General features: G+C 41.2%; 1 protein-coding gene and 1 long non-coding RNA gene across 4 annotated transcripts; one reads left to right on the top strand and one right to left on the bottom strand.

Annotated features, from left to right (window-relative positions):
* Positions 1 to 470: 470 nt before the first annotated feature.
* On the bottom strand, positions 471 to 8,267 carry SKIC8 (SKI8 subunit of superkiller complex). Of its 3 annotated transcripts, none has more exons than XM_052671533.1 (11): positions 8,208 to 8,267; positions 8,021 to 8,062; positions 7,901 to 7,928; positions 6,582 to 6,687; positions 5,545 to 5,717; positions 3,955 to 4,103; positions 3,669 to 3,762; positions 2,780 to 2,873; positions 2,027 to 2,119; positions 1,411 to 1,489; positions 471 to 744 (listed from the first exon to the last, which is right to left on the bottom strand). In XM_052671533.1, the coding sequence occupies exons 2-11, from the start codon at positions 8,030 to 8,032 to the stop codon at positions 655 to 657; spliced, it is 918 nt and encodes a 305-aa protein (XP_052527493.1). In that variant the 5' UTR covers positions 8,033 to 8,062; positions 8,208 to 8,267; the 3' UTR covers positions 471 to 654. The 3 variants fall into 3 exon arrangements, with proteins under 3 accessions (XP_052527493.1, XP_052527492.1, XP_052527494.1); XM_052671532.1 differs by having other exon boundaries at positions 8,021 to 8,064; positions 8,146 to 8,249; XM_052671534.1 differs by having other exon boundaries at positions 8,021 to 8,064; positions 8,181 to 8,248.
* LOC128075112 (uncharacterized) lies at positions 4,098 to 21,131 on the top strand. The gene is made up of 3 exons (XR_008203652.1): positions 4,098 to 5,203; positions 17,288 to 17,386; positions 20,364 to 21,131. It is a non-coding gene; the product is annotated as an uncharacterized LOC128075112 (long non-coding RNA).
* The last annotated feature ends 42 nt before the right edge of the window (positions 21,132 to 21,173 follow it).

Here is a 21,173-nt window from a genome sequence, read left to right on the forward strand (position 1 = left end):
TTTGGGCAGTAGGTACTTTAGCTTTGATTAAGATGAATGTTATTACAAAACTCCCTGCCTTGGCTATGCTCCTCCCATTTCTAATACCATGAAATAGCATAGTAAAATGACTTATCCCTCTGAGCTGTTTTTCCTGCAGCAGAATCACTGAAGTCAGAGTTGAAAAGAGGTGTACTGCCCCTTACTGAGATTAAACCATGATCAGGCACCTGTCACCATACAATTATTGGAACAGCTGTTCAACTTAAATGACCCTCTCTCACTTTCAGGAGCAACGTGAAGATGAGTAAAGCATATCCTAATGTCTGTCACTTTCCCTTCTCCTAAAATAAGTTTGACCAGCTTGAACAACAATTTCTAGCTGTCATCTATTTCTGTGAAGGCAGGGAACAAATACCAGTGGTAGATTAACTGAGCAGTTATTCTGCATGACTGTATCCTTCTAAAAATGTTTCTCCAAAAATCACAAATTAATTGCAGTGGTAGCTTTTATTTTTAAAAAAGTAAAGCTTTCTCCCATGCTAAACAGTATTGAATTTACAAATGATATTTCATTTCTTGAGCATTACTAAAATGCTTTTTTAATATTAAAAAGGTAATAATACAAGGACTGCAGTATTTCTAAGAAATGCCAAAGCACTTAACTCAAGACACTTAAACAGGACAGTCATAAATATGGATTTCTTGGTCGTCTCCAACAGACACAATTTTGGACCCACTTCCATTATATTTCACACCCCAAACCTGCAAACAGGACATAAGGAAGATTATCAGGGAAGATGGTAAGGCAAAAATGTATTTGTCTTTGCAGCAAGTTATACAGACTAGAAGAAGCAAAAGGGGATCGTTTAGGAAGGCCACACTGGAGCTGGTTCAGTTATACCTCTTGCTTTTAATAGCAGTGTGCCCTCTAGTTGGCTGAAAAGGCTTTACTTTCCTCCTGACCACAGAAGCTTGATTTATGTGCTCTTACATTGCTCTCTTGAGGAGTCTACAATAACAGTACAGACACTTAAGGATGAAGTCTCAAGTATCAAGGATGCTTATCAAGCTTTTATAATAGTTCCCCCTTACACATCTGTGTGCTGTCTGAAGTTGTAAGACCACAGAGAAAGATAAAACAATAGGGCTTGATAAGAATTCCTTCAGACATCTGGGATTGTCCTCATCTGATCCTCTAAAAATGAGTTGTGGAAGACATCTATCTATATCCTTGAAGTATTAGTTTGATATTAAGTATCTAAAAATTACTAACAATTTGAGGATTTCATTATAGCAAAATGAAGACAAATCCCAAAGCTATAGTTCTAATTTTAAACACGAGTGCAGATAACTGCACACCTTAAGTTCTCCTGTTAAGATGGAGACTAAAGCAAGAGTAGACAGAACAGTTTTAAGTTGCTAACATACCTGGTCTTGGTGGTCAAAGAAAGTATGAACGCAGGTTCTTGTTCCAGCATCCCAAACTTTCACACTTTTATCAGATGAACTGAAAAGGTAATATTGATCAACACCTAAATTAATAGATTAACTGCAGTTCAGTAACAAAGACACGTGTCTTCCAGCAGGTTCCAGTGACCTATAAAATAAGTTCACTGGTCCTGTATATGCAAGATAAAATTGAGGGTTCCCATTTTAGCCAGAAAATTCTTCCAAGATCCTTGATACAAAGATAAAGAAATGCATGTTATGTAAACCTGGGTCACCTTGTCTGAGCTGTCTGAAGAGTTGTTACTCTACTACATCAACATGCAATACTACATTGGATTGTACTTTTTTCTTTTTTTTTTTAATACAGCTTTTCAGATCTCTAGAATCAAATTGCTCATTTAGAGGTTCAGATGTTTTTCACTTTGAGGGAACTACCCTGCACTGGGATGGCTTACCGTGTTCAATTGCTACTATGTTGCAGATTGTCTCCTCAGCCTGTTACTGGAATGTTCAAACACAGCTACTTCATGATCCATCTCTCTTTATAATTCCTTTTTTTTTAAATAAGCATAAAGGATTTTAAATTTGTTAGTACCTGGAAACAAAGTGGGTATCATCAGGACAAAATGCTACATTTAATACCCAGGATCCATGACCACTCAGTGTGCCAGCCAAGTTGGCATGCTGTCTGTAGAAAGAACAAATTTAGAAAACAGAATTATAACATCAATATTTGCCTTCTTTCCCTCCAGGGAAAAAGCAATCAGCTCATACTGTGGTGTTACTGTACTCCTAACAGTTCAACAGAAAGATTACAGAGGGTGACTTCTGGACATTTTTTCATCCAAGTAGAATGGTGTTGAAATAATTTTTTTTTTTTCCATTTCAAGAGTTAAAAAGAGGCCACTAAAAAGATGCATAGGTGGAAGAAACAGTTGGACCTGAAAAACTTCTATGAAGAAGGCACAGTAGTGCAAGTGTAGGGGAGCAAAGACCACTGAGGTGGTTGGCATAGTGCAAGAGAAAAAGGTCATATACAATATCATTTCTTGGGTACAGATGTTTAAGATAATACACAGGACAGATACACAAAGCAACCTGTTCCTTACAGGGCCAAATATGAAAAAAGTCATTTGTTTGCAAGCTAAGGCTGCCATTCACCTAAGTGCTTTGTAAAAACTGGAGGATTTGTGTTTTAGTACTTAAGCTAAGGTTATTTATTAGATAAAGTGATCTCCAAGAGCTGGACAGGATTACCAAGAGTGGAGAGTTTGGTATATTTATTACAGCATTGGCCTTCCAAAGTAGTTACTTTACTGTTATCATGTGTTGCAAAATGCCAACTCACACATCGTAGATTTTGATGTAGCCGTCATCTGAAGCCGTTACAAGTAACTGAGAGTCTGGAGAAAATGTCAGTGAACGAATAGGCATCGCATGACCTGAAATTGAAGCATTCATGGCTTACAATGTAGCTCTTCAGCTACTAATGACAGCAACAGTACGGAGTTATGCCAGAACAGCACTTTTAAAAGAAAGCAACCTCTCTGCTTTTGCTTCTTCATATTACATACATAAACAGTGTAAACATATAACATATAACATACATAAACATAATAAACATATAACATACATAAACATATAACAAACATAACAGTGTAAACTGGAGGTAGTTCAGAGCTTTGAATGCTGAGGCATGTCTACACCAACACAAAAGCACCCTCCTGTTCTCACAGCTGTGGATCTTAATTAGAAGCAATGTAGGAAAACGTACAATTTTCTGATCTCACACTGCTTTCTAATAGGACGAGCATCATACTTTCAAACATGAGTTCATCATGTTTGAAGTTGCTGGGCTCTATTATACACTGGACACAATTGCATGAACATTAAAAGCACATTTATCTTAAAAATGTGCATCTTTTACAACATGTTCAGTTGTTTTCTCTGACACGTTAAAGAGAAGAAAAAAATCACATGCACAGTAGCACAATTTGCCTCATTTGTGCAATACATAACTGCACAACACAAGAAGCAAATAGTTACATTTTAAGGTAGGCATTTATACTACAAGCCTGAGTTTATATTACGTGTTAGAATACATTACATAAATAAGATCTAACGGAAAAGAAACATCACTTATGCCATGGCTGTTCTATCTGATAATGTCTTGTTAAATCCCTCAATTTTCTTGAGTGAAACAATAACTTAGATAATGCAAATACACAACTCATTACCTTCTAGCGTGTGCAAAAGTTTTCCAGTTGCAATATCAAAAATATTGATAATGCCATCTATTGCTCCACTGGCTAAGTATTTTCCATCTGGGCTCTGTAAGACAAGGCAAGAAGGGTGCATTTAACAGCTGTAAGAATTCCTGCTATGTACCTCCCCAGTGCTCTTGGCACCTTGTCAGACAGTATGGCTGACAACGTTACATAGAAAGTAGCTGAAGGAAGAACAAAATCTGATTGACAACATATTACAACATATTTCACGTAAGAAATTAACTGTGTTTCTTACATATGCAATGCTAAGGATGAACTTTCCTCTAGTGTCCAGAGAATATTCTTTTTTTCCAGTTTCAACACCGAAAATATTTACTTTTCCCACATGACTTCCTGTTGCAAGGAACTGGGAATCAGGTGAAAAAGCCAGGGACCAAGCATCAACTGTATTAAAAAAAAAAACCAACAGCAAAACATTCAGTTATCTGAGTACTTCTGCTGGTCCTTATCCAACGATGTCAGTTCTGGATGCGTACGTTTGTACTATGAATACTCCAAACTCCACTGAGTAACAGTGGACCAGCTCATTAATGTTAACTTCCTTCTACATAATTAACGCAGTGCAGCACAAAACGTTTATTTCAGTTTAGTGAAAAATGCTATTTTCTTCCAAGATCTTGGTTTTAGAAGCTCCTCCTGTAACGACAGGTTTAGAATTAAGACTGAGTGAAGTCTGAATTCTTTTCTCCTCGTGACAGAAGATACTAAGCCAGTAAAAGAAAGAAATGCTAGCAGTTAGCAAAGCACTGACAACACAGGAGAAAGATGCAGATAAAAGAATGTAACAGGGATCAACATGCCTTGTGAGTGAATTAAAAAATCTTCTGAGAGTTAGGTGATGTGTTTACCTGGCACAATGTAATTCAGGCACTTCTACAGGCCTGCTTATTAATTTATTAATAATTTATTAATTACCCGAAGCACTCAAAAATTGTTCCTAAATAAAAGATTTGCCTGTGGATCAATGACATATTTGAAATAAGACAAGAATGAAATAATCTGCATTTCAACTTGGAGAATGCAACATCGATCAACAGGCTTCAGCTTTACTGTAAATTGACTTGCTCCTTTAGGCCTGGATGTACTGCAGAAATAAGCATCACATATACAGCTCAAATTCAATGCACAACTAGATGTCAACAGCAAGTTCAGACTTTATAACCAGTCTGAATTGCGATTTTTTTTTTTACATATCCTTATATATGTGTAAGAGCAAGGTGGATTCCATTTTGCTTTATGTATCTGTATGGGAACTGCTGAGTCCCGGCCTGCCCCACTGATGGAGACCTGTGGGAAGGACCCGTCAGCCCTGGGAGCACTGGGAGCACAGGTGAAGGCAATGCAGCTGTGTGAGCAGGAGTGGAGCCTGGCTGCACCTCTCTTAGACCCCATGGAAGGGCTGACTGCCACTGGGGAAGGATCTCTTCCTGGAGATCCCTCCTTGGTGGAGCTTTTCCCTGTGAACCTGGAGTCTTCTGATACAGGTGAGCAATTTTCTTCCCTTCCTTTATAGCACCTTTCTATTGTGCCAATCCTTTTGTCATTACCCCTCTGGTAAACCAGCTTTTCCCATCATATTGATCTGTCCAATTGTTACAGTATCTACCAAAAAATGTATCAAGTGTAAGCATGAATAGTGTGTAAATGTGAAACTGTCCAATACTACTTTGTGATGAGTTGGTAAAAATCATTAAGAATTTAAGATTTTGCAAGAAAGATTAGGAAAAAATTCCAGTCATCTCATGTACTCTAGTTATACATTGTCCAGTATTTACCACCTGGTGTTAGAACACATAACACAGACAGCATAACAGTGGTATCTTACCAGGGCCAGCATCTATTGACTTGATCTGTTTGCCAGTTTCTAAATCCCAAAGGCGAATGTGGGCGTCTAGGGAGCTGGATGCTGCGATGGAACCCGTGTGGCTGATATCCACAGACACCACACCTAGCTGGTGACCCTCCAACGTCCATTGTAGATCCAATTTTTCATCATTCCTTTTGTCAGAGGGGAAAAAAAAGTTATGAATAGCTGAGGGGTACTTTATCAGTCTCAAACCTCAGACAGAACAATCAAACAAGACGACCCACAGTTCTCCATTTCGGTCAGCCGGGGGGCAATCTAAGTGAAAAGCAAAGACAGAAATGCACAAATTGTTTACGGTACTCAAAGGAAAGAACCAACAAATTAATTATTTACCATATTTATGCAAAGTAAGTACTTCATTTTGCATTTCTAAGTATCACCATTCCACAGCAATATATGAGTACTTACATTACAGTCTTCATCTGCCACCGTAACATGAAACAACGACAAACACTTTTATAATATCACAACACAGCAACTCAAGTAATTAAAGTGAAGCACATACCTGTCTTCTTATGGGAGAGAAAAAATTCTTTGCCGTAGTACACATCAGTGCTAATTTATTAGGATTATGGATTTATTCTTTTTATAAGAAAGAAAGATGACATTTCCTTTTTTTATTTTGCTCCCATTATTCATTTCACAGTAGACACATTCCTTCCCCATGCATTACCTCAAAAAGTTGCATTTCTAATTCTTTGGCTTCGAAGTGCAACAAGTCCTACCACTATGTGGTAAAAGACATAGAAAATGTGATGTGTGTTTTCAAAAGAGTTTGTGTTCTTAAAAATGTAAAGCATCCCAGAATGCTACCACTATAAAAGAAAAAGATAAGGTCTGCTCAAGAGAAGAGCTGTATGCTATGCTACCCCTTCCCTGATGTAATTTCTAACATCCTTGCAGCCTGTGCAAATTTAAGACTGCTGTAACTCCATACCAACTACTTCCCAGAGTTAAAACTGCTCATAGCATCCAATACAAAGCACTTCACTTACCACTTCCAGACCTTCACAAGATCATCCAAAGAACCAGAGATCACAGTTTCAGAACCATCTTTTTTATTCTTTCCCCAGGCAACTGACCAGATGGCATCATCATGAGCTAAAAGAGAATGAAAGTATTGAAACTAGAAGTATTTTCTTTTGATGTAAGATAGCAACCAGTTTTTACTTCCTGCAGAGCAGATAGGCCAATGAACATCTTGATGTGACGCAGTTCCATGCCTGAGGCAAACACAGATAAACTGTGCCTACAAAAGGGAGAATTGCTAAGCACATGCAGAAGCAATATTCTACACACAGAAAGCTCCAAATAAACAAGCCTAATGCAAGAGGAGCATCATCTCAATGCAGACCCCTTCTTTATTACCATTCTCAAATAGATATCTGTATCTTAATCAATGATACAATTGCAATAATTCTGTTGTTATCTAGTTTACAACAAGACTTTAGCTCTGACTGGGAGCTCCAGGAGGTCCCGTCCCATTTTTCTGTTTTGTTTTTTGATTATTTTATTTCCTTATACCCTAACCCTGCCATTGTTACTCATACTGCTTACTCTCCTTGTCATCTTGTTCCCTGTCTCTCTCTCCAGTTATATGATATTGCTACTTCATGGGCTGTCTCCTAATTAGCATTAATTACCATGTAAGTTGTTTAATAGCCCTTAGGTGTACTAAAAGAGCTAAGGTTATACTGTCCATCTCCTGCAAGCTATCTGATGAAGACACAAGAATCATCCAACAAGACAAACTTTAAGCATGTTAATTTTTACAGCAGTTACTCCCAGCAGATTGGAAGCTCTATTGCATCTTGAAGTACTTTGTTAAAAACAAAACAGATCCTTCCCCCCCAGCAAGGAGATGAAAACAGGAAATTACTCTTCCTGTGTGTGTTGTCTTACCATTTTAAGACTGCATGTCCCAATATCTGCATCCTAGTAGAAAATTTTACAGAAGGAAGTTTTATCAGGCAGAAATCATGGTGGCTCTGATCCTAAGTCTACTGCACCTGCTGCTGCAGGAACACACCACTGCAGCCACAGTGCCTGTACACCTTTCCCAGGACAGCTTCAGAATGCATGAGAGTCCAATCAGCAAAACAAGTCGCCCTGTTGCTGGTCAGGAAGAGCTGCCTGCTGTGCAGCAGCAACACCCAGCTCTCATTGCTCTGAACACAACAGCTATTTTGTCTGCTGCTGAAAATCTGCTCTCATGTACACATAACATGGACACCCCTAATGATCTCAGTGACAAATCTGTTCTACAACACCCGAGGAAGCCAGAATTAAGAAGTACAAGTTAGTGCCTTCTCACCTTGTTCTTGCTTGAAGAGAATACCATACTAGAAAGAAAAAACAATTGGTATTACGCATAAACAGCCTAAAAATCCATCCGAGTAGCGATCAGTTTGAGTAACGCCATGTTTCGATTTACCTGTGTGGTCATGTCTGCGAGGAAGCGACCTTAGCAGGAACGCTCTGGAAGGAGAACATCCATTAGGCGCGACACGCACGGATAAAGGCCCGAGGGGCCCTCCTGTCACACCCCGCCCGCCTCACCCCGCGCGGCCCACCCGGATCGCTGCCGCATTCACCCCCGTCACGGCGCGCCGTTACAGTACCGTGCCGTGCCCACACACACACAGCTTCCGGTCGCCACGGCTGTCGCCGCCGTCGCAGACTGATGAGGTCACGTACCACAGAGAGCGCGGCAAGAGCGCCCCATCCCGCGGCCTTCTTCCACGCCTCGACCATAGAGCGCCGCCGTGTGGTGCCGCTGAGCGCTGCTCCTCGCGCCCTAACGGTCAGCGCGCGCCTCCCTCACGGGGCGGCTGTGGGAGCCGAGAGGCTGAGCGGGCGGGTCTGTGCTCAGCCGCTGCGTTGCGCTGTGCTCTTCGCAGGTTCCTCAGTTGGTCACACCGAGACAGCCAACGGTACGCGAGAAACCGCCCGCTGGCCTTGCAGCTGTCCTAAAGCATTTTTTGGACGGCGTGGACATAACTGTAGCGCACTTCAGTGTCATCCCGGCTGTTTCCGTCAGCCCCAAGCCCGCCTCGCCGCGGGCCGCTGGCTCACCGCATAGCAGCTCTGGGGCTGCGGTCAGAACGTTGTATTTATATGACCTCAGCTCATAACTCACACCAGGATTCACCATTCAACACTTGCCCAGCCTTTCTCAAAAGCCAAATTTATCAAGATCTCAAGGTCAACCAAACCTCCCTACAGCATAAAGGTAATACAGTTAATTAACTGTGGGTTTCTGCTCTGCACTTAGATGAGCACTACAGCACTCAACTGTTGTCAGCCACATCAGCTCCTCTGCCTCGTCCATAGTAAATAATCCAGTGAGTAGCGGGGATGAGAAAAGTGATAGCGGTATTTGAAGTTATCAGTGGCAGATAGTGGGAAAGCATAAGAGATGACTTGAGGATGGAACAACGTGGTCACCTTGGAAATGACTGTAACACCACTGCCATCATAGGGTTGGAATGGATGACAGGTGCCTTTCGGGGCTGATCCATGGATTTCAGGTTTGGTTTTCCACAATAGGGCTCTGTGTAGAAACTGTAGTGCCTGCAGGCACTGCGGAAACAAAGAGCTCGGAGTCAGCATGCGGATTTACACCGTCTGCCCGTTGTGGGGCAGCAGCATCAAGACAATCTCCGCTCCTTGTGGTGGCAAAGGGTTGGCGTTCACAGAGACACGTTAATCAGCTGACTGTTACTGTGTTAGGGACAGTTGCGGCAAGATTCCTCTACTTACATTGCCCAACGTGGCCCTAGGAAGCTGCTGAGAGATTGTTTTCCTGGGAGTGAATTGGAACTGTATTTGCAGTTTGTTCATGCATTTCAAGCACTTGTCCCCTTCATCAAGTTCCACAAAGACAGTTACACACAGAACATACACTTTTCCTTGAAAGACAGTTATATGGGAACTGCTGAGTCCCGGCCTGCCCCACTGATGGAGACCTGTGGGAAGGACCCGTCAGCCCTGGGAGCACAGGTGAAGGCAATGCAGCTGTGTGAGCAGGAGTGGAGCCTGGCTGCACCTCTCTTAGACCCCATTGAAGGGCTGACTGCCACTGGGGAAGGATCTCTTCCTGGAGATCCCCCTTGGTGGAGTTTTTCCCTGTGAACCTGGAGTCTTCTGATACAGGTGAGCAATTTTCTTCCCTTCCTTCATAGCACCTTTCTGTTGTGCTGGTCCTTGCATCATCACACTGTTGTTGTAACACCTTTCCCACTGTGTTGACCTGTCTAATTGCTGTGTATGAGCATGTATAATCCACCCATCAGCACTGTAGCATGTTACGGTCACAACACTAAAGAGAAAAGCAAGAGTCACAGGCAGTAAGATCTTAATTGCAATCTACAGTTCCACTTTTGAAATGAGTCCAGTTGTGTACCTACACGCTGACACTGTTTTAGGCTTGCACTTAAATGCTGACTTGCTTCTCTAGCAAGGAAGAAAGCCTTTCCATACACTCATTCAATAAGCAGTGAGTTCTTTAGACAGCCAATAGAGGAAAAGAAAATCAAAGCTGCCAGAACTGAGCCAAACAGGAATGAAAATAATGCTTAGCACTTGCAGGTACAAATCTCTCTGACCAGCACTCTGCTGTTCTACCCCAAATTATCTTTGTAGGGTAATGGCAAGAGGACAGTTTGGCCTGGAAAGCACTTTCCTTTAAAATGAATGAGGTGAGCAGAGAGATTGGAGTGACTAAACAGCTTCTTCTGGGAAGAAAAGAGGAAAGTAAAACAGCTAATTAAGCCAATAAATCCTAAAAACTAGACTTCCTCCTCAGAAGCAACCTTATCCCCACCATTGCCTGAAGAGCCGCCAGAATGTTTAGATGTAATTACAGGCCTTTCAATCTCCAGGTCATAGTGTTTATGATAACTGACTCCAGCCATTGCTCTCACTTTGTCTTCTCTTCCTCCTTGTTGGGAAACTTCAGTTCTTCCTTCAAGTATTCGCTGTGCTTAATCAGAATTACTATATGTTATTATTGATTTTGTTCTCTCTTGTAGCTTCTCTGTTGTTTTTTGTTGTTGTTTTTTGTTGGGGGGAGAGGTGGGTCAGAGAGAGTTTCTTAGAGATCCCCATGAGCCTGAAATGTTGAATGAGTATATAAAAATCAAGTATGATAAAAGAAACATCTGGTGTTCGTTTATCGGGATTGAGCTGAGGGACAGGGAGGAGAAGAGGAGTTTTCCTCACCTGCTGTGGAACATCCTCAATTCCATGAATTTGTTCTCTGCCTGACCAAGTTTTTCACAGTTCATTACAGATAAAGACATGATGGTTCCAATCTTAGGGTATTTGTTTGTAAAATGTTACTGATTTTATACTCCTCATGGATTCTCTTTATAAGGTAACAGTCCAGTTAGCTGCTTGAATGGGTTTGAAACCTACTTTTTATTGGAGAGAAGAGCTGAAAACTAACCTGGCACTGTAGCATCTCTGTAACTCTAACAATCTTTTTAATATGAAAATCAGATGTGGAGAATGCAACTCTGACTGTTGAGAATAATTAGTAAGAAAACTCAAATCAGTCCCCTTCATCTATTGGCAGCTGATGGAAAGCAGGCTTGAAGTAATTAGCTTAGATATGTTCAGAATATTTCCAGAAGTTGGACTTAGTGTTCATTCCTATATTTTTGTGTCACTGTCTAGAATGTATTTACATAACGGACACTTGGATCTCCGATGCCTGGTATCCATTGGCATGGTTTACTGGCAGGCAGGCTACATGGACCCTCACTTGGCTCAACCAGCCAATTACTTTACCACTTATCTTCATGTCACTGCCTCTCTTTGTTACTGCAGCCTTCAATGCCACTTCTGTCTTCATCAACACTGTTCCATTCATGCTGTTTGCTTTGATGACTCTGCTGGGCAACCTCTTTCGTGTCCCAACCTCCTTGAGAGAATGCCTTATTCTTCCTCAGTTTGTTTGCTTGGCTCCCAGACCCTTGTGAGTCAAACTGATGGTATTAATCTTACTCAGAGGAGCTACACTGGAGGATAAATGCCAGTGCTCTGCATGCCCTGGCTCCTGTGGAAGTCAATGGGAGGAGGACTAAGCATGGCACACCATCAAACATTACATTCAGCTACCGCTGGACGGGTGCTTCAATGAGATAATGTACATTCACTAAATCTTTTTGTTGTCTGTATGCTGTGGAAGCCCATTTTGCAGTGGTGCTACATCATACTATTTCTGTGCAGTGAGAGCAGGTTTTCTTGGCTTACAGATTTTACCAGGTCCTGAGCACACGTTGCAGTGCTCTATGCACTCCATCTGTAAATACCTCATGGTGTGCTCTGTGCTTTCCTCTGTTGTGAGCTCCCATCATGACTGCTTTGTTCACACCTGGCATTGTACCACTCATAGGTGCTTCATATAATGAAAAAAAAAACCAGAATTCCAGTGTGATGACTGCCTGTGTTTAGTGATGTGCTAGTGAGAGAAGTGGAAGCATGGCATGGAGAAATCATAGATGTTATATATGAATTGATCACTGCGTAGGTCCCACGTGATGTATCCCTTTATAGTGTTAGCCCCATTGAACCTGCTAGCTCAGGAGTAGGCTTAGAGGTGCTAAGGGTGAGGAGTCCCTAGATGTGGCCATTGCAGCACGTTTGGCAAGTGTTAGGCAGGTGGTCTTTGCTCCTCTCAGGAGTTTGTACCTTCTGCATTTATTTGAAAGTTGCAAGTCTGTGCTGCTGTGCTGAGCTGTGTTTGGCTTGTGACCCAGCTAGCTACAGCTCTCAGTGTTTCTTAATGGAGGGATGTACAGCATTTCTGTAACAACACCTCAGCCAGGAAAATGTTTGCCAACTGACCCCAACTTCTGCAGTCAGGAATGAAGAAGGTGATCTTTTAGGCCCTTGCAATACAAATTTAGCCAAGTGCAGTCATTAGCTCTCATTTACTAATCCTAGATCACGTTTTGGGTACTGGCAGTGATTGAAAGATCATTATTTGAAGTGCTAGAGCCACCATAAATACAGCTGGGATATTTCAAAAAAATCAAACATCACTCACCTGCTGTTTCTGCACGCTGCCTTCTGTGCCGGGTTTCAGCTTCCAGGGAAGGGAGTAACATGCATAAAATGGGGGGTGGTGCACAAAAGCTGAAAAGGCCATTTCATGTGAACTGCAGACTGGCTTTGAAACCTTTAGTCCTGGAAAGCTGGAACGTAGTCATGTTCAGCCTAACTGTGGAAGTGACAGCATCTGCCTTGGGCAGTTATGCTGTGTGCATACAAGTCTCCCCTGAGCAAATCACAGCGAGACCAGCTGCTGTTCTGGAGAAGGGATGCTCCTGGGCTTGTTGCACGTGTTAATGGAAATGTTGTAGCATTGCTGGTAAGGTGCTAATTTAAAGAGAAGCAGATTGTAATTACGGGTTTCAGCGGAACATATTGCCTAAGACTGACGCGGAAGGCTTTTTGATTGCGTTTAGCAAGCGATATATTGAATTTAAGAGCTAGATTTCCTCCAAAAGCAGGACGGAATCCATTTGTTGTACAGTGAGTCTGTAAGGATTTCACAATTGATCTCCTTTAAAAAGATCTCAACTTGCTGGGTGAAGACAATCTGCTTTGCCATCTACGTACTGGTGTCTGCACAAATTCTTTTTATTGTTGCTTCCTTTTTTTTTTAAGCATGAATTGGGTCACTTTCCAGTCTTCCTGCATTAGGGCACTGTGACAAAATCTGATGTGACAGCTGCCCAGCGTTCTGATGTTTCCAAGCAGGAGGTGTGAGGCACTGAAGAGAGGCTCTGCCCTTGGAGGAATTAAATCTCTTGAGAAAACAGTCTCAGGTCCTTCCAAGTGTTTTGGTGGCTGACTTTCCAGCAAATTGCTGTAAGCCTCGTTGGACTGCTTTGATTAGTAAAGCGGATCTGAACTTCCTGAGACTGCTGCTGCTGTCTTCCTTCTACCTGCTTCTCTGTGGTGAGGTCTAGCTGGTGCAGGTCACTTGTCTGAGACAAGAGGAGACAAGCTGAACAGAATGTGCAAGCACTGAGCCCCAGGGAACCAACACTTGAGTGTGTTCAGCTGGAGAGGAGAGATGGGGGGGAAGACAGAGGGAAGAATGCACAGGAGCAGAGCTCTCTGCTACCCATTACATGGCTGCACCTTGCTCTATGGGACCTGCAGTGACAGAGGGGAGCAATCATCATCAGGATCATAATTATACACCTGTCTCTAAAGCTTGTGGAGTCTAATTAAGCTACTACAATATTCATTTTTCTGCCTTGATGATTTGCTTTTGCTTATAACCATTCTTCTGACTCATTTGCCCAGACTCTTCTGTTTCACATCTTTATCATGGGAAGACAATTAACTCATACTTAACTCCAAAGACCTTTATAGCTAACACACTGTAGGAAGCTAATAGCTAAGAGCTCTGGCCCTTTTGTCATCTGTCACTCGTGTAACAGGTTCTGCAATAATCACAGTAGCAACAATCGAGTGCCAAAGTTGGCTTCTCTTTTGTCACACACAGCACTGTGTTACTGCTGGAGTATTCTAGTTGGTTTCAGTGGGCAGACTTGAAAGTTTGCCTACGATCCATTCTGAGAAAGGGTAGGAGAATCTTTCCCAGATTATTACTGGATAATAAATAATCTCCAGATGAAATGTTGGCTTGACTTCAAAATCAGTGTCTTCCTGAAAGAATAACAAGAACAGATGCATTGACGTGTTAACATGCATTACAAGTAAACAGATGCCAGTGCATGGACACCCTGACTGCTGTAACATCCCTCAGCTCCTCCCTTAATATAACTGGGGTAATAAACTGCGGGTAATTTGCATAATCAAATAACTCATAGCCGGTGACAACTACAATACTGCATCACGAGCTAATTTAGAAAGCTTTCACATAGTTTTAATATGTCAAATTGCTCAATTTTCATAATGCTCCAGGTAAAACCCTGCCTTTTATTAAAGCTTGCTTAACAGTGGAATCAATCTTGTAGATAAAGTATGATTATTCTAGTTATGTAGGACTGCACAGTTCTGTTTCTTGTGGGGAAAATGGTGAGGAGGTGCTGTGTACAGAAGTGTATATTGAAAGGAACGTGCATTTTGACTGGTAAGTCCTTAGCCATCAATACAGCAGCATCTGTTCTCATGGGAGATCTCTAGAACTGTCTGAAGTGATGAAAAACAAACAATGATTTCCTAAAGCAGCAGAACATATTAGCATTTGCAGTGGAAATCTATTTCTGCCACGTTGCCCCTGCAGTGCTCTACACCGCTGGTGTTCCTCTGGAACTGGGCAGGTGCATTAGTCCCCTTTATTTTTTGTTCCTGACCCACAGACTTGCTCTCAGTGTGCTTTCCTGCCCAGCTGGGGATATCCCAAGGATTCTTACAATTTCATTTCTGGTGGTTGCTTGTTTTTCTCTACGACAAAGTTCCAAGTCTGGCATCTCACTTGAACATCTGAGCTGTCTGTCATGCCATCGCTGTAAATATTCCCTCCTGGTGAGATGGAGCTGGCAAAAGACCATACCAATTTCAAGGAATAAGATGAACACAGAAATAGGTGCTGCGTGGATTCTTCCTGCAGGTCTGTGACTTCTTACTTCTGAAAATTATCTTCTTTACATTGTAGCTTTAGTAAGGAAATAAGATTGGAATGTTTAAGTTAAATGCTGTGACACTGTTACTGCGTGCTTATGGATGATCATAGGGGCAGTGTACAGTCCTGGTTAAAACCTACAAGTTTTCCCTTTCATCTCCAAACTGCAGCCAGCAGAGCAGAGCTGGTTCCAAAAAGAATTTGAAGAAAATGTCAATATACTGGATGCTACAACCCACAGAATAAAGAAGTTGAAAAGTATGTTAAAGGAATGTATTTACTGCAATTCTTTACACTTCCAGGAATTTGTTAGAAAATCAGACAGATATGATTTGTCTCTTCCTTTAAATTATATATTGGTCTCACGTAAACATATTATTCAGCTTATTTCATTTTTAAAGCATAAATTCCTACCATTCTTTCTATGTTTAAGATTAGGGGAAGTGAATTTTCTTTATATTCTTCTGATAAAATTCCAAGATCAACTTTTATCCTGTGAGTGAACCACTTAGCCTGGGAGAAAAGCCAAGAACTTACAACTCCAATAGTTGGCTTGTGTGCCTGAGAGCTTGTAAATTAAGTTCTACCATTCCCATCATCTTTCTGCACATGCACACAGTGCTGTCCTCACAGTCTCATCTCTTACCACACCACGTGCTACGTACAGACAATGAACAGTCAATCGAGCAGAGCTGCTCCAAAACAAGCAGTGATGTCACAAGTGAACGACCTCTCTTTTGTTGCTACTTGTGCACAAGGCTGGTAAACAAACAATTTTAATGTACTGCAATCAGTGTTGGCCTGCTGCTATTGGGCATTTGATGAGCAGCAGTAAATGGCCTTCTGGATACAATGTTCAGGAGTGTCAATATGTTTTATTAGGGCTGTATGAGTTCCAGCTGCCTTACCTACTGTTATTTACCTTTCACTTTTGGTACATCTTTACAATGGTGAGAGCATGGTGTGGATTCTTTTTTTTTCTTTCCCCCCCAACTTACTAATGGAGGTTATTGGTAAGAGCCAAGGTCCGTCCTGAGGATGAAGTTCCAGGTTCTGTATGCACTCTGGATTGCTGCTTCAGGAAACATGCCTGCTTCAATGAGTTCCACATACATACTCTGTTGCCTATTTGTATTTTCAGTGTGTCACTTCTCCTTTCTGCTCCTATCTCTTTTTTCTTGATATTTTGAGACTGTGTCATATTTAGCATGGTGCCTACCTACTCTTCTTGTCAGATATAACTAATGTCACAGGGTCCACAGGAAGGAGTGACACTTCAGAGCTGACTGTACAGAGCTGTTCCCTTGATACAGGATAACTGGTTACATACTACACTTCTTTCTTTGCCTAGCCTTTTCCAAGCTTGGGGACTCCATTTGAATGTGTGCTAGCTGAAAGGACTATTTGAATCATTTTCACTGTGTGAGATGATGGCTTATGCCAGTAGTACATTGCCTATATTTATGGGCTTTCTACCAACCGCAAGCAATTAGAGCTGTGGGATAAAGTCAGTGTCACGCTACATGCTGCATGTGTGTTTGGTACAACTAAGCCCTTTGGAACTGTCAGACAAAACAACATTTGAAATCTGTAGCCAGCAGCAAACCAGTCTGTCACAGTCATTAGACTAAAAACATGGGAAGTGCATTAGAGATCACCGTGAAAGTATATTCTGTCTAATCACAGCTGCAGGCAATGTCTTTCTTAAGCAATAAATAAATCAGCAGAGTGAAGGTCTGTTTCAACAGCAGCAAGTCAGGAGCTTATACACAGTTTACCTTAAAAAGCATGGTTAATCTTGTTTTTTTACATCCATAATAGCTCAGTGTAAATGTTTCCTTGTTAAGCTGTGCTTAGTCTATTTCCCAAAGGCAAATGCTGTTTCTGGAACTATGATATCTTGAAATCATCAGCAAATCTCTCACACAAATAACAGTAGTAAAAATATTTGTTGCTGCCGTCACAATCCAGCCATGAGCCCCTCACCAAGAGATTGCCATTCCCTGTGGCTGAATCAAAATGCTGAAGCTGGTCCTGTTCTTAGTTCCTTCCACTGATCAATGCTTTTTCCTCTTGGTTTTTCATGTGCAGATGCGGCTCATACATCTGGCACCAGTGTTACTTGTCATCTCACAGATCAATTGCCATAGTGCTGTGCCACACTTCTCTCACAGTCCACAGAAGTCCTTGGTGAGTCAAGTGCTTTGATATATTTTTCTCCAGAACCTTTCCTGCTGAAAGATCATTGGTTCCAGTCAAACCTTCAGCGTCAGTAATCTGGCCACTGAGTTGCTGGATTTCTCAGCCACGCTTATTTTTTTCTTAACAGACAGTGAGTTCAGACTTTTGAAGCACAACAAGCTCCTGAACGTGGTCTGCTGCCCTGATCTTTACTATCTATTTCCTTTTATTTTAGATCACAGCCAGCCTCCCTAGCTATCTTGCTTCTGGAGCACTTCTTTCTTCTGGAAGGAAGTCTCTCTGTATTTTGCTCAGTCCAAGCCTGTTTTTGTTACCATTACTCATGCCACAATGAATTTAGACCACATAATTTCAGAAACCAGAAAAACACATGAGAGGTGTCCATTCAAAATCGGTGATACTATGGGCAGAACTCCTCTCATTAAAGAAAGTTAGGTTCAGCTTAGTGACTTTCTGTCATGGCTCATTAAGGAAAATCAGAATTAATACACTTCTATTTGCTCGTTTCCAACTGTGGTGAGTTATGTCCCTGGCATGTAGGCTACATTTCTCTTTAGAAATTCTGCTTAGGTTTGTAGCCCAGATATTTACATTGATTTATTTGTGCCAAGAAAATATCATTCACAATTATTAATGAGTGAAGAAAAGTAGGCAATTAGATCCATAGCACCTGGCGTAACGGGGCCCTTAATCCTTGGAGTGCTTTTTGAATGCAATATTTAAAAACAATACCTAGTTGGAAAAAAAAAGTGTTTTGTTTTATGATATAGTCTGTTTACACTGAATTATTGAACATATTCTGATGTAGACTTAGTTTGGTATTTTTGAAGTGTTCATATAATGCCAGTTCTCATTTTATAAACTTCATATGCCTGGTCACAGTCTATGTGATAGAATAATGCCTTTTTTATATTAAAAAAGTATCACTTTGCATGAGTTGGAAAGCCGTAGCCATCTGACATTGGTGGCAGATACTGAGTTCAGATGAGGAGAATGCTCTTTGTTCACTGACACAACAATTAATGGTAAAAGGGAAGATTTCAACTTTTTGTTCTGAGATCTGTGGTTAAGGCTTGTTGTTTAGATTTATGAACTGCAAAGATGTTGGTCTATTTTGCAAGGAGAGGCAGCATTATACTAAAATAAAAGCTGAAACATTTGAAAGAAACTAAATGACTTAGGAGCTTAAATTTGCATTCTTGCAACTTCTTTGTGTCCTCTTTTTCTGTCCTCTCTGCCCAGAAAAAGAGAGGTTACATCAGCACAGCTGAGTTCAAAGTTCAGCAATTCCCTTTAACGCTGTGCCCCTTTAATATCGTTAATAATCTCTGTATTGGTTGGGTGTCAGCTTTTATGAAAGCATCCCCCTGAATTTAGTTGTGCTACCTCTGCAATTACAGTAACTCCTACTTTGGGGGTTCATACCTCGAGATTACAAATGAAGGACAAAATATGTGTCCTCCTCCCATGTTTTTTCCATTTAACATTATTGATGGATGTTGCCCATAGGAAACTGCTGAAGATTGAATGCATCTGTGATGCAGATGGAAGAGGCTGCATGTTGCACGAGCCATGCTCTGCACTAGGTGGTGCTCATGGAAACTACAGTCTCTTTCATACTCCAGTAAATTTACTCCCATTATCTTAAAAGTAAGAGGGGTACAAAGATATTTTGAGGCATGCAGGATGGAGATTTCTTAGATTGTGAGTGGACTCTTTTGAGGAAGGGATTCTCAAGAAACATGAGGCACATTCTATTGAAAGCGACTTATTTTGACATTCATGTAATCTTTTAGCACAAATACGCCTGCTGTTCCTAAAAGTCTGAAACCCCTTGCAGCAAGGTCTTTATCTCAGCTAGAATTTCTGGTTTTCCAGTGAAAAGATCTCTCAACCCTCACAACCACTCAGAACATCAGACTTGCTGTGTCTTCCCTAAAGAAAATTGAAAGAATTTTCAAAACCAGGTATTTCTTCACAAGCACCACTGTAAGTTTACATGTTAGAATCCATGATTTTTCAAGTCTGAATACAGCATCTTTTAAGAACTTTGTTCATCATGTGCAAATGTGGCCACAACCACTCAGAACGTCAGACTTGCTATGTCTTACCTAAAGAATATGTGCAAATGTGATTGCATTCAGCTGGTCTTTTAAGTGCATAGTGAGACTTGTAAATAAAAGCACTGCTATTCAGCCATGTGCTAAGCACTCTTCCACTGCAATCACTGCAAGCTTAAACGATTATTAATTGTGAAGACAGCTTCTTTAATTTAGGTACCTCGTACAGTTTCCTACAAATATCAGCATCCAGGTTTTAAAACTGGCTGTAACCACCTGGGTCCCTGGAGATGACCCTTCAAGTCTTTAATGATGAGGAAGTGGCTCGAGTTATCTTGATGCTCCCCAGATAATGTGTAGACAAAGAATGTCTGCATTATTCCTTTTCAGTCTGAAATCCACAGATCTACTGCTAGAGAGGAAGCCTGGGAAACAATGACCTCCTTGTCAGTGATGCTGGTTTCAGTTGGGAACAGTTTAGTTGGCCTGTTTAGTTAATAAGCCCCAGAAACCTCCTGAATTAGAAAGAGCAAATGATCTTAGTTTAGAAGGTCAGAGGGTTAACAATGGAAGGAGCAGTAGTACTCAAGGTTGTTTTCTAAGCAAAGTTTAGCAGTGCAAAACAAAGATGAGGGGAAGATGGATACAAGTTACAACACCTATAGCTTACATCTTACTGGACCATGTCTTCTGACATAAACTGATGTATCTTCACTGGAACGGCTCCTTGTGCTGGTAGGGATTACTCCAAACCCTTAGACTTATGACTGTTTTGAGGTAGGCTGATGGAAAACTTTTGATAACACATTTGGAATTCTAAATTGAATTAACAGATGAGATTCCTGTTTCCTGGTTCTAATTTACGTGGAATGCTAATTTCTTTTTTCTTTATTTTTGTCTGCCAGATGTAGTAAAAAGCTTTTGAATTTAACATACACCCAAAGGTCAGAGCACCAGAGTAAAATCTGGGATTGTGCAAATGTTAGGGCCTCTATAGCTTCAGGACATGGCCCTGTTGGGAGTTCAGTCCAGACCTAAATGGAAATATGCTCCTTTGAATTCACTCATTCTTCTTCTAGACAGTCAGATAAAGAATAACATGGTCCTCTATCCCCAGAGACAAAGATCCTTTAAGAGACTCCAATATCTAACGTAATCCATGCATCAGTTTGGTCCATCTGCCTGACTAAATCTTAATAGACCTGAGTCTTCTTTAGAGAGGAATTGACGCAGTTTGATTGCTTTTATATTGACAGCTACAGCTTTACTAATACCTTTTGTTAAGCAAAAGAGAACTACAGGGCTTCTGAAAGCCCCTGTGAACATCACCGATTTCTAATGCCATGATGACTTCTTCATGAGAAAACAACTTCTCAGCATTAGTGATGATGGGGATATTTGCAGTCTAACCACCAAACCAACAGTGTCACAAGCTGAAATACATCAAGGCTACGTAACGTGCAGAGCACTGCTCTCACTTCCCTATCCTTGCTCAGTTATTTCTGTGGCCACATATGGACAGAACCTCAACACAGCTCAACAGGGAGGCTGGATTTTCAGAGTGACCTTATCAGTATCTCTACCTATTTCCTGACTCAAGAGCACATTCAGAGGCTTCTATTTGAAACACCGTATGACTTTTTATTTAAAAAAGGGAACAGCAACCTTGTTCCTGACTGTGGTGCACACATGCAGAACCTTACTTGATTTGAAGA

Source organism: Tympanuchus pallidicinctus, unplaced genomic scaffold, assembly GCF_026119805.1.
Source record: "Tympanuchus pallidicinctus isolate F22 unplaced genomic scaffold, pur_lepc_1.0 scaffold12, whole genome shotgun sequence".
Lineage (NCBI taxonomy): Eukaryota > Metazoa > Chordata > Aves > Galliformes > Phasianidae > Tympanuchus > Tympanuchus pallidicinctus.

Excerpts from the sequence above, each read along its gene's own strand:
- SKIC8 (XM_052671533.1), bottom strand. Across the intron at positions 6,688-7,900 it reads TCTCTTCAAGCAAGAACAAG|CTCATGATGATGCCATCTGG; the intron begins GTGAGAAGGCAC and ends ATTCTCTTTTAG. Across the intron at positions 3,763-3,954 it reads TCATCCTTAGCATTGCATAT|AGCCCAGATGGAAAATACTT; the intron begins GTAAGAAACACA and ends CTTGTCTTACAG.